The sequence below is a fragment of the Anabas testudineus genome, chromosome 13, assembly GCF_900324465.2.
Source record: "Anabas testudineus chromosome 13, fAnaTes1.2, whole genome shotgun sequence".
Lineage (NCBI taxonomy): Eukaryota > Metazoa > Chordata > Actinopteri > Anabantiformes > Anabantidae > Anabas > Anabas testudineus.
This window is the reverse complement of record NC_046622.1, coordinates 20,177,594-20,190,315: the sequence shown is the minus strand read 5'-3', so window position 1 is coordinate 20,190,315 and position 12,722 is coordinate 20,177,594. Positions and strand designations below refer to the sequence as shown.

Genomic DNA, 12,722 nt, shown 5'->3' with positions numbered 1-12,722 from the left:
TAACACTTTCCAGCTCTTTGTAAATCAACAATTCTTGATTGTAGATTGTCTGAAAGCTCTTCTTGGTGCGGTATGGCTCACATAAGCGTAATCTTCTTGTGTGGAGCTAACTCAAAAAGGTTTAATGGTTTTTGTCCGTCAAAGTAGCTCAAGTCTACACCTTCAAAATATTCTTTTTCCAGATACACTAAAACAGATTTTTGGAGGTCATTATTCCTAGGGTTTACATATTTTTTTCCACTAGCTCTATGATGTTTTTTTGGTGGTTCTCAATAAAGACATAAAAGATGAGATTTTTTTGTATGTTATAATTTTAGGCACATTATATTTGTTACTCTTGACTTAGATGAAGATCGGATCACATTTTATGACAAATTAATGCAGAAAACCATGAAATTCCAAAAGGTTCACATCTCACTTTTTTGCCAATTTATTATGTCTCATCTCATCTGGTGAGTATATTATCAAAGCCCTACTTCTCATACAACCATTCTTTTTATAATGCATTATGTAAGTAGTGAAAATATAATCGCCTTCAAGACATTATATTTCTTGCTCAGATCTTTCCCATAACATGTCTCTTGCTGTTTTTCTCTGGTTTTATCAATATAATGTAACATTTAGGTAAGAAAATACAAATTAATAAACCAAATGCTGAAGACAAAATTGCAAATGTTTCCACAGCTACAGTGAATTTTCCAGGAGAGCTGATGTATGCTGGGATAAAGGTGATCCACACAGAGCAGAAAATTAACATACTAAATGTGATAAACTTGGCTTCATTAAAATTATCAGGCAACTTTCTTGCCAGAAATGCTAGAACTAAACATATTACTGCAAGAAGTCCTATGTACCCCAGCACTGCATAAAAAGCTGCCTCAGAACCTGGGTTACATTCTAAAACTATCTTCTTATTACTGTATCTGAAAACCATGTCTGGGAAAGGTGGAATTAGGTTAAGCCACAACATACATATTACTATCTGAATCACAGTACAGGAACAAACTATGATCCTTTGCTGTGTAGGACCAAACTTCGTTGCAACTTTGTTCCCAGGAAATGTGGCTCTAAAAGCTGTGACAACAACAATAGTTTTTCCCAGGACACAGGAAATACAGAGTGCAAATGTCACAGCAAAAGCTGTGTGGCGTAACATGCATGTCCAGACTGTGGGCCTGCCAATGAAAGTGAGAGGACAGAGAAAACACAGCAGCAGAGAAAACAACAGAAAACAGCTCAGCTCGGAGTTGCTGGCCTTAATCACAGGAGTTTCTTTGTAATAGATGAAACCAATCACTGTGGCTAATGACAGGGAGGCACCTAGCAGAGATACAACTGTGACAGCTATTCCCATTGGCTCCTGATATGTCAGAAACTCAATCGTTTTAGGAAAACATTCATCTTTCCGGTCATTGGACCAGTATTCCTGTGGACAGGGTGTGCACTCTGTGGCACCTGATAAGGACAAAAAGAAAGTAAGTTACACATCAAGATGTTTAGTTTGCACAAATGAAATAAATTATAAATTTAATGAATGAAGAAAACAGGGTGTGCACTCTGTGGCACCTAAAGAGGATAAACAGATGTAAGAGTCAAAAAGAATATTTTTAACATCAGATATATGCAAAGAAAAAACATGCTATGATATTAGATTGTGAATGTTTAGTATAGAATAGCATGCAAGCTTTTGTCTGTACTACCTGTTGAATTAGCTATAGTTCCATCAGCACATGGGATGCAGTCAAAACAACAGGTGGGTTTTCCTTTAATCTGAGCTTTCCTGGTCCCTATTGGACAAACATTAGAGCACAATGATGTGGGAATCTGAAAAATAAAATAAGTGTAAAATCTGGAATTTAAATATAATAATCATGTGGCTTTACTAATGATCAGCTCATTGCATGAGATTACCATTTTTCCTGTCCTCCATGTGATATCTTCCTCTTGGATGTTGAGCTCATAGGCACCATTAGCAATAGAAACAAAATGACCCAGTGTAACATGTTTCACCTGCCCATTAATGAGCTGCCAGTTAATAATATCATAATAAGCTGGAGGGTCTCCGTTCTTATCAAAGAACACATTATCGCCAAACTGATTTCTGAAGTTGACCCTTTGTAGCTGGTCAGTAACCTGAGAAAGGAATATATTTCATGTTAGATGTTCATGTAGAAGTATTCATACTAGGAAAAAACTAAATAAAGGCATTTGTTTAGTTTTAGGCTAGTTGGAAATTGTGTATTAGTTAGACCTATTGTGTATTTTATTTACACTATTTCTCACCTGTTTGGGCTGAATGTCTGATAGATTCAAACAAGGCTTCACTGTTGTTTCTCCAACTGGTTGGCAGAATACTAGCTGATGTAGGGCATGTGCAATGGCATAAACAGATTTATACACATTATAGGGGTCTCTGAGCTCGGTTACATTGAAGAAGACATCCTGGGAATTCATTAATGTCTCATTGCCTGTGCATATTTTATTTGTTGTCTCACTATCAATGTGTTCCCCAGGTAAAACAGGTCTACAGCCCACCATGACCTCCCAGAAATCCCTCACAAAAGCAGCACTTGGATCCTTATAAGGACTAATGCTTGTAAGAAATGACTGTAGATTTGGCATAGCCATCTTCTGCATTACAAATCCAAGGGTTCCACCAAAGGCTTGGTAGATTTCAGGTGTGGAAGGACGAGGTGCCGTTATCCAAGCCTCAGTTGCAATCCACTGAATTCCTGTTATGTTCTGTTTTACAATCTCTTTCATTAAAGGATAAAAGTCACCTTCTTGAACAAAAGCGAGAATGACTTTGACAGTTGACTGCTTGATCATTTCCAAAACATCTAGAATTTTATCCATTGTGTATGTACGTAGAATTGCCCCAACAAAAGCAATACAAACACCAAACTTTTTAACTTCTGCAGTAAATGCCAGGACCCCATTCCGACCATAGTCGTTATCTGACTGTATGACCCCGATCCACTGCCAGCCAAAATGATTGATCAGTGCTGCCAAAGCTTTTGCCTGGAAGTAGTCACTGGGGATTGTTCGAAAAAAGGTTGGATATTTCACCCTGTTGCTCAGGCATGCACATGTAGAGAAATAACTTATCTATGAAAAGAACACCAAGAACGTCTGTGCCACAAACTAAGCACCAAATTTCACACTTATGCAGCAGAATGTGTCACTTTAATCTCTTACTATTGGTAGTTGAAATGGTCCAAGAGCTCCAGCTACAGCTATAGATTGAGATGATCCTGACTCTGCTATAAGGGCAGATATAGCTGGAGGACAAGGGGACGTCGAGCTGATCTCTTCCAATCCACTAGCCAGAGTTAGTGCAGCACGCAAGGCACTTGTAGGAGATGCACATGAGTTAAGGATCCTGTAGCCAAGAGATATGTTTGGCAGGAGAGAAGCATCTTTGTTGATTTCCTCCACAGAAAATATCATCACTTGTGTCCATCGAAAAGCTCGTAGGTCAAATCTACATAAAAAAGAATTTGGCAATTAGGTAAATAGCTTGTAAAATTACAGAGCATAGAGTCCATATAGTGGCACATTTGTAAGGTAAGAGTGATAGAGCATTGATGTTCTGAAATGCAGAAAAATCAGATGTACTTTAACTTACCCTTCACATCTCACTTCTGGTGGTTTTCTCTCATATGTAGAAATGTTGAATATCTCTTTGAGGAAAACTGGGAAAATCCCCCCAATCATTATGTCTCCCTGTTTGAATAAACTTGGCATGGTAAAGCTGCCAAACCTTTCATAGCCACAAACTGTGTTCAGGTTGAGAGCAGAAAAACATAGAAAAATAATGTAGCTCTCTGAATGTTTCCTCTGCATTTTCCAAAAAAAGTTGAAGACTCAACTCTCCCAACGCCTTTAAATGTACTGTACGTCACAGTACATTTAGTCATTTGGCAGACGCTTTTATCCAAAGCGACTTACAAGTGAGGAACAAGGCAAGCAAACAAAATCTAAGTCAAGGAGAAAAAACATCAAAGCAAAGACAAAAGACCGATACAGTATATTTCCCAGAGGGTTGAGCAATTTTATACTGGTTAACAAGATGAATGTTATATGCAAAGAGCACATATACAGTTCTCTACTGCTTATACTCACCAAGTCACATAAGCAATTTAGAAATCCGACTACTAAAATATCAGTATGTCCATTGATTTTTACAATGAAGAGCTGTGTGGTTTACCAATCAATAACAACTTTACTGTCAACAATAACAACTTTACAATTATTTTTGTAGCAGCGCAGTAGCACATGATACAAAGAAAACAAGACACAGTCAACATCAACTATATATAGGGAACGGGGCTGTAAGGGGGGGACATGTTCATCAGTGTATACTCTCTCAGTTCATCATACTGTACTAATAGCTGAGTGTAAAAAAGAGTTTGCATCAGTTGGTTCTGGCTCGTGGCTGCCTAAAGAGAGAACAAGAAGGCAGCACATGAAACATGTAGGGGGATAGAAGCTGTCAGATAGGATCGACTGTACTTTGTTCAGCAGCTTCTTCCTATGGAGGATAGGCTGCTTATTGGAGTTACTATGATATTACTACTACCTTTAACCATCTAATTTTTCTGTTTGGCACTGAGTGAGCCAAACCAACAGATAAAAGAAAATGTAAGGACGCTCTGTAACACAATGTCATTAAATGTCTGTCAACCTAAAACTTGGCCAACCTTCATACACTTTTTTCTTGCACAGCATGTTTGCATTTTGTTCAAATGACAGTTTGTTGTCAATTATGGTGCCCAGGTATTTAAAGGAATCAGCTGCTTCTACAGCCAGGCCATTTATTACAGTGCTGACAGAACCCGGTGCATTGCGCCGAAAAATCAATACACATATTCTTAGTTTTAGTTACATTCAACTCAAGGAAGGATTCAGAGATTAATTTGATAAATTCACCCACACAGGACCTTGAAATGATTCACCTTTGCTCAGTAGGCTGACTATCACTGTGTCGTCTGCAAATTTCAAGATACAATGATTTTTAAACTTGCTGATACAGTCATTTGTGTATAAGACGTATAAGACAGGAGAGAGAACACAGCCTTGTGGTGAACCAGTTGAAACTGTGGTCTGCTCTGAGAAGTATATGTTCACTCTCACTCTCTTAGGTTAGGCTTTGTCTCAGAGAGACAAGCCTAACCCAACAACATTTCTGTCCAAACCAAACTATTCACTTAGTTTCTTTACCATCAGGTGGGGCTGAATGGTGTTAAATGCTGATGGGAAATCTACAAACAACAGTCTAGCATGATTTCCACTCTCACCCAAATGTTTGTAGAAAAAGTTATGAAGTGTTATGGTGGCATCCTGCATCCCCCTCTTAGTTCTACAGGTTCTACAGGCAAACTGTAAGGAGTCCAAAAAGGAACCTGTTTAGCTTAATTAATTTCTCAAATGACTTTATGACCAGTGAGGGTAATGCTACAGGCCTGTGTTTAGTTAGTGACTTGGGGTGGGAGAGCTTAGCAAAAGCGACCACAGTCGATTGTTGGCTGACTGAGGGACAAATTGAAAATGTAAGTAAAATATGACGAAACTGTTTAACACAATTACTCAGTTACGAGGGGATTTTAACCATGGATGGAGCATCATGATTTGAGGTTCCTTTGCTTCTTCTGTTCCTGGACAGCATGCTATCATGAATAATAAAATGAATTCCTAGGTTTATCAAGGTATCTTACAGAATAATATCACTGTGGCTGTCCATCAGCTGAAGCTCATTAGAAAATGTGTGCTGCAGCAGGAAAATTACCCTAAACACTGAAGTAAATCTACTACTATGTATATATAATATACAGTAGGTTTCTTAGTGGAGCTTTTGTACTCCTATATTTGAGAACATGTACTTAGTACTTCAACTTGAGCAAAGAGATTGAAACACTACTTGTAGTGGAATTTTATTGAAGTACTTTACTTCTGCCACCTTGGATATTGGATGCACATTTATTTCATTTATCTCCAGTTATATTCTTGCTACACAAAGACTGTAAACAACAAAAGAGTTACAGACTTATTTTACTGAAAACATACACATACATACACTCTTAACATCATGCAACACTAAATTATCATAAAGATAATCAATTACTGGTAAATTATGTGTTCATTGATATATAAGATACTAATTTACATCCATGGTTTAAAAAGTGCCAGGTACATATACATTATTTTTGCAGTCAACCATTCTCATCTATTTGTCTGCCACAGACTGTATGTTTGTGGTGTAAAACATGAAAGTAATTCTCATTTATAATATGGCTAAACTTGAATACTCCTTGAATGCATTCAAGCCCATTTTCATGCCACAGCCTCACATAATAGTGCTTCCTACTTGGTGTCTCATGTCATGAATGCCAATTGTGTGAGACATAGAGTGATGTACCAAGACCATTTCAGGAAGTACCTGATTTATCTTTTAACCCGGAATTTTACGTGATGTTTACGCCCCTTAAAATGATCATTATGATGGGAGGTCTGGCATGCAACTGCTGTCCCTCCCATAGTGTCAAGGAGTGATGCAGCAATGGTAGTGTTGGTATTGACAAGCCAAGTGTTGTTATAAGTTGGATGAGAACGTGTTGGGTGTTCTTTTTTGATAATGTCCGTTGGTTAAGAAACATAAGAAAAGAAATGATTATTAAATCATTTGTAAAAAGGTCAAAATAATCTACTGGGAGAACTGTCACTATCATTTTCTACATTTTAAAATCTTTAAAAATAAACTCTGAATGGCTTAAATAAATACAAATCTTGTTTTTCTACATATACTACTAATTCTACAGTACTATGCAGTGAGAGTAGCATCATCATAATATAAAGAAAGAATATTTTTTGTTTACATTTTTCCCATTACATGTCTCTTGGTATTTTTCTCTGGTTTGATCATTATAATGTAGCATTTAGGTGCAAAAATGCAAATTAATAAACCAAATGCTGAGGACAAAATTGCAAATGTTTCCACAGCTACAGTGAATTTTCCAGGAGAGCTGATGTATGCTGGGATAAAGGTGATCCACACAGCGCAGAATATCAGCATACTAAATGTTATAAATTTGGCTTCATTAAAATTATCAGGCAACTTTCTTGCTAGAAATGCTAGAACTAAACATATTATTGCAAGAAGTCCTATGTACCCCAGCACTGCATAAAAAGCTGCCTCAGAACCTGGGTTACATTCTAAAACGACCTTCTTGTTGCTGTATCTGAAAACCATGTCTGGGAAAGGTGGGTTTAACTTAAGCCACAAAACACATATTAATATCTGAATCACAGTACAAGAACAAACTATGATCCTTTGCTGTGCAGGACCAAACTTTGTTGCAACTTTGTTCCCGGGAAATGTGGCTTTAAAAGCTGTGACAACAACAATAGTTTTTCCCAGGACACAGGAAATACAGAGTGCAAATGTCACCCCAAAAGTTGTTTGGCGTAACATGCATGTCCAGACTGTGGGTCTGCCAATGAAAGTGAGAGGACAGAGAAAACACAGCAGCAGAGAAAACAACAGAAAACAGCTCAGCTCAGAGTTGCTGGCCTTAATCACAGGAGTTTCCCTGTAGTGGATGAAAATCATCATTGTGGCCAGTGACAGGGAGGCACCTAGCAGAGATACAACTGTGACAGCTATTCCCATTGGCTCCTGATATGTCAGAAACTCAATTGTTTTAGGAACACACTCATCTCTTCTTTTATTGGACCAGTATTCCCGTGGACAGGGCATGCACTCTGTGGCACCTGATGAAGTTAAACAGAAGATGTAAGTTACACAACTGGATGTCAAAACTTTCATCCAACATCCACAACCATTTACAATAATATTTCAAATTTATACAACATGAAATATATGCACAGATTAAGTATATGACTACAAGCTTTTGATAGAGACCTGTTGAATTGGCTATGGTTCCGTCAGCGCATGAGATACAGTCAAAACAACAGGTGGGTTTTCCCTTAATTTGAGCTTTCCTGGTCCCTACTGGACAAACATTAGAGCATAATGATGGGGGAACCTGAAAATAGCATAAATAAAGAAACAATTTTAAGATGTGATAATGGTGTTACCAGCCAAAAAAACAAAAACAAAACAACTACTCATGATTACCATTTTTCCTGTCCTCCACACAATATCTTCCTCCTGGATAATGAGTTTATAATCACCATTAGTAACAGAGACAAATTGACCAAGTGTCACATGGTGCACCTCCCCGTTTATCAGTTGCCAGTTAATAATGTCATAATAAGCTGGAGGGTCACCATTCTCATCAAAGAACAAATTATCTCCATATTTAGTTCTGAAATTAACCCTTTGTAGCTGGTCAGTAACCTGTGAAAGGAATATATTTTAATGTTAGATATTCTTAAGTGTTACTTTTTTCAAGTTATTTTAGAATTAATTTGCTATTTTTCTTACCTGATTGGGCTGAATTTCTGATATATTCAAACAAGGCCTCTGTGTATTTTCTCCAACTGGTTGACAGAATACCAGCTGGTGTAAGGCATGTGCAATAGAATAAACTGCTTTATACACATTATAACCTATTCTGAGGTCTGTTACATTAAAGAACATATGCTGTGAGTTCAATAATGTTTCATTTCCTGTACACATTGTATTTGCTGTTTGAGTGCCATCGTGTTCCCCAGGGAAAACAGGTCTGCAGCCCACCACAGTCTCCCAGAAATCCCTCACAAAAGCTGCATTGGGATCTTTATAGGGACTAATGCTTGTAAGAAATGACTGTAGATTTGGGATAGTCATTCTCTTTGCTATAAATCCAAGGGTTCCACCAAAAGCTTGGTAGATTTCAGGTGTGGAAGGTCGAGGTGCTGTTATCCATGACTCACTTGCAATCCACTGAATTCCTGTTATGTTCTGTTTCACTATTTCTGTCATCAAAGGATAAAAGTCGCCCTCAGGAACAAAAGCCAGAATGACTTTGACAGTTGACTGCTTGATCATTTCCACAACATTCAGAATCTTATCCATGTTGTACGTACGTAGAATTTTCCCAACAAATGCAATACAAACACCAAACTTTTGAACTTCTTCAGTAAACGCCATGATCCCATTCCGACCATAGTCGTTGTCTGACTGTATGACCCCGAGCCACTGCCAGCCAAAACGTTTGACCAGTGCTGCCAAAGCTTTTGCCTGGAAATAGTCACTGGGGATTGTTCGAAAATAGGTTGGATATTTCATTCTGTCACTTAGGCAGGCACATGATGAGAAATAACTTACCTGAAAGAACACCAAAAATGTTTTCAAAAGGCCACAAACATAGCACTACAAACATAATTTATTGAACTTATGATGTAAAATCTCTTACTATTGGCAATTGAAATGGTCCTAGAGCTCCAGCCACAGCTATAGATTGAGATGATTCTGCCTCTGCTATAAGGGCAGATATTGCTGGAGGACATGGAGAAGTTGAGCTGATCTCTTCTACTCCACTAGCCAGTGTTAGTGCAGCACGTAAAGCACTAATAGGAGTTGCACAAGAGTTAAGGATCCTGTAGCCAAGAGTTATGTTTGGCAGGAGAGCAGGATCTTTGTTGATTTCCTCAATTGAAAATATCATCTCTTGGCTCCATCGAAAAGCTCGCCAGTCAAATCTAAAATAAGTTATTGTCACTTAATCAAAAAATCTATCAAACCTTTAATTGTATCCAACCCTTACTTCAGGTTTATGCAATTCAAAGTACTTTACAGACTATAATAAGGCAGAACAAATAAACATTACAACCAAAAACATCAAAACATAAACAATATAATTTGAAATTGCTTTTGAAATTAACTTGTTAACTTGTCCATAAAGTCACATGTAGTAGAACTTACCCTGCACAGTTCACTTCAGGTGGATCCCTGTCAAACATAGATGTGCTGTTTATCTCTTTGTTGAAAATGGGGAAAATCCCCCCGATCATTATGTCTCCCTGCTTGAACAAACTTGAAATATTAAACTTGCCAAGCAGTTCACAGCCACAAACTGTTTTAAAGTAGAGAACAGAAAAGCTTAGGAGGATAATGTAGCTCTCTGACTGTTTCCCCTGCATTTTCTAAAACAGATGAGGACACAGTTCTTATAACAATGCTGCCAAATGGAGGTAGACCTGCTCTTTCCATAATGGGTGTTTTATTTCCCACAGGGCAGAGCAATGTAATACTGGTAAGATCAGTACAAGAGAAAGGTCATTGCTATATGCAAGGAACACACACACAGTACTCTATAGTATATAGTCATGTTTACACACACACAAAATCCCCTAGGTGACTTGAAAACCAGTCAACTTACTGAGGCATTGCACTGAAGTAAAATATACATTGTGTATACATGGCACATTGAATTCAGTACTTAAATATAGATTTGTATATTTATTGATATATACAGTGGCAAGAAAAACTTGGTGAACCTTTTGGAATTTTATGGTTTTCTGCATTAATTTGTCATAAAATGTGCTCTGATCTTCCTCTAACTCACAACAGTAGAAAAACACAGTCTTCTCAAAATAATAGTACACAAACATTATATGTTTTCATGTTTTTATTGAACATAACATGTAAACATTCACAGTGCAGGGTGAAAAAAGTATGTGAAACCCTAGCCTAGCCTAATGACTTCTCCAAGAACTAATTGGAGCCAGGAGTGAGCCAACCTTGAGTCCAATCAGTGTGATGATATTGGATGTGTTGCTGAAAGCTGTCCTGCCCTTTAAAAACACACACCAGGTTTGGGTTTACTGGTTTCAAGAAGCACTGCCTGATGTGAACCATGCCTTGCAGAAAAGAGCTCTCAGAAGACCTATGATCAAGAATTGTTGACTTGCATGAAGCTGGACAGGGTTACAAAAATATCTCCAAAAGCCTTGATGTTCATGTGTCCACGGTAAGACAGACTGTCTACAAATGGAGATAGGTTCAGCACTGTTGCTACTCTCCCTAGGCGTGGTCGTCCTGTAAAGATGACTGCAAGAGCACAGCGCAGAATGCTGAATGAGGTAAAGAAGCATCCTAGAGTGTCAGCTAAAGACTTACAGAAATCTCTGGCACATGCTAACATTATTGTTGACACATCTACAATAAGGAAAACATCAAACAAGAACGGAGTACATGGGAGGACACTACAGAGGAAGCCATAGAAATATTGCACCATGTTCGAAGTTTGAAGAGCTCCTGGATGTACCACAGCACTACTGGCAAAATATTCTGGACAGATGAAACCAAAATTGAGTTGTTTGGAAAAAACACATAACACTATGTGTGGAGAAGAAAAGGCACAGCACACCAACATCAACAACAGAGGGAGCTTCATGGTTTGGGGCTGCTTTGCTGCATCCTAGACGGATTGTTGTCATTGATGAAAAAATTAATTCCAGAGTTTATAAAGACATTTTGCAGGAAAACGTAAGACCATCTGTCCGCCAACTGAAGCTCTGCAGAGGATGGGTGATGCAACAGGACAATGACCCAAAGCATACAAGTAATTCAACAAAAGGAACGGCTTCAACAGACAAAATACACCTTCTGGAGTGGCCCAGGCTGAGACCTCAACCTGATTGAAATGCTGTGGCATGACCTTAAGAGAGCGATTCACACCAGTCATCCCAAGAACATTGCTACACTGAAACAGTTTTGTGAAGAGGAGTGGTCCAAAATCACTCCAGATCGTTGTGCAGGTCTGAACCAGTTATTAAGTCCAAAGGTTCACATACTTTTTCCACCCTGTTACACATGTGAATGTGAATGTTTACATGTTATGTTTTATAAAACATGAAAACATATGTTTGTGTGCTATTATTTTAAGCAAACTGTGTTTTTCTATAGTTGTGAGTTAGATGAAGATTTTATGACAAATTAATGCAGAAAACCATGAAAATCCAAAAGGTTCACCAAGTTTTTTCTTGCCACCGTTCCTCTATACTGTAGAAGAGAATTCTAACCAAGAAATGCTGCATTTTGGTAGAATGGAAAATTTAAAGGGAAGCTTTGTAAATTACAAGACATGAGGTGTAATAAATTCATTCAAATTACAAAAGTTACATTAAAAAACGGTTTATCACTAATAGAAAGCTGTCAGACAGCTTCTTTTTAAGTTATTTGTTGATTTAACCGGTCTGACAGTAGTCAGGCCTGGGTGTGGCAAATGAAATTTGTAAATCCATTGACGTTATATTAAAATGGACGACATTTCAGCGCTCCAAAAGTGAAGCCACTGCATATTGATCCTGGTGGCTGGTTGCAGTACAAGTCAAAAACTCCACCTACTCCAAGTTAGTTGTTGGGAAATAACTAAAAATCAAATGCAAATACACTTGTCATATTACTTCTAACTCCTGTTAGCTTAGGAAGCTAACTTTGGCCCATAGAAAAACTCAGCTAATGTTAGTATTACTCCTGTAGTCTGTAGTACCGTATTATTGCTCATGAGTTGCTACTAAATTTAGTTTTACAAACTCTAACTACACAGCTGCTGTATGAACTGTTATCTGACCAGGCATTTGTCATTAATATGTTCAGAGGCTAAAGGGTTAATCGCGATGGTTTAGTCACACCGATTTGGTTAATTTTAATGAGAATACAACCACTGACTAATATTATTATGCGCTCAGTCACGGCATTACAGCGACTGATCTCAGCTCAGATGTAAGAAGTAGAGGCTCAGCTGGTAGGACAGAAGCACGCTTGGAAAAGT

At 38.0% G+C, this 12,722-nt stretch overlaps 2 protein-coding genes across 2 annotated transcripts; both read right to left on the bottom strand.

Annotated features, from left to right (window-relative positions):
• Positions 1 to 556: 556 nt before the first annotated feature.
• LOC113172102 (extracellular calcium-sensing receptor-like) lies at positions 557 to 3,717 on the bottom strand. Its single transcript, XM_026374931.1, has 6 exons — positions 3,629 to 3,717; positions 3,199 to 3,484; positions 2,284 to 3,108; positions 1,912 to 2,133; positions 1,701 to 1,824; positions 557 to 1,455 (listed from the first exon to the last, which is right to left on the bottom strand). The coding sequence occupies exons 1-6, from the start codon at positions 3,715 to 3,717 to the stop codon at positions 557 to 559; spliced, it is 2,445 nt and encodes an 814-aa protein (XP_026230716.1).
• A 3,154-nt stretch (positions 3,718 to 6,871) lies between these two features.
• On the bottom strand, positions 6,872 to 9,957 carry LOC113172042 (extracellular calcium-sensing receptor-like). The gene is made up of 6 exons (XM_026374850.1): positions 9,869 to 9,957; positions 9,360 to 9,645; positions 8,699 to 9,271; positions 8,237 to 8,359; positions 7,922 to 8,045; positions 6,872 to 7,761 (listed from the first exon to the last, which is right to left on the bottom strand). Exons 1-6 carry the CDS (start codon positions 9,955 to 9,957, stop codon positions 6,872 to 6,874), a joined length of 2,085 nt encoding a protein of 694 aa, XP_026230635.1.
• Between the last annotated feature and the right edge of the window lie 2,765 nt (positions 9,958 to 12,722).

Excerpts from the sequence above, each read along its gene's own strand:
- LOC113172042 (XM_026374850.1), bottom strand. The coding sequence starts at position 9,957 with ATGATCGGGGGGATTTTCCCCATTTTCAACAAAGAGATAAACAGCACA. Across the intron at positions 9,646-9,868 it reads CCTGAAGTGAACTGTGCAGG|ATTTGACTGGCGAGCTTTTC; the intron begins GTAAGTTCTACT and ends AACTTATTTTAG. Across the intron at positions 8,046-8,236 it reads GGCAACTGATAAACGGGGAG|GTTCCCCCATCATTATGCTC; the intron begins GTGCACCATGTG and ends TGCTATTTTCAG.
- LOC113172102 (XM_026374931.1), bottom strand. The coding sequence starts at position 3,717 with ATGATTGGGGGGATTTTCCCAGTTTTCCTCAAAGAGATATTCAACATT. Across the intron at positions 3,109-3,198 it reads GACCATTTCAACTACCAATA|ATAAGTTATTTCTCTACATG; the intron begins GTAAGAGATTAA and ends TTCTTTTCATAG. Across the intron at positions 2,134-2,283 it reads CAGACATTCAGCCCAAACAG|GTTACTGACCAGCTACAAAG; the intron begins GTGAGAAATAGT and ends TTCCTTTCTCAG.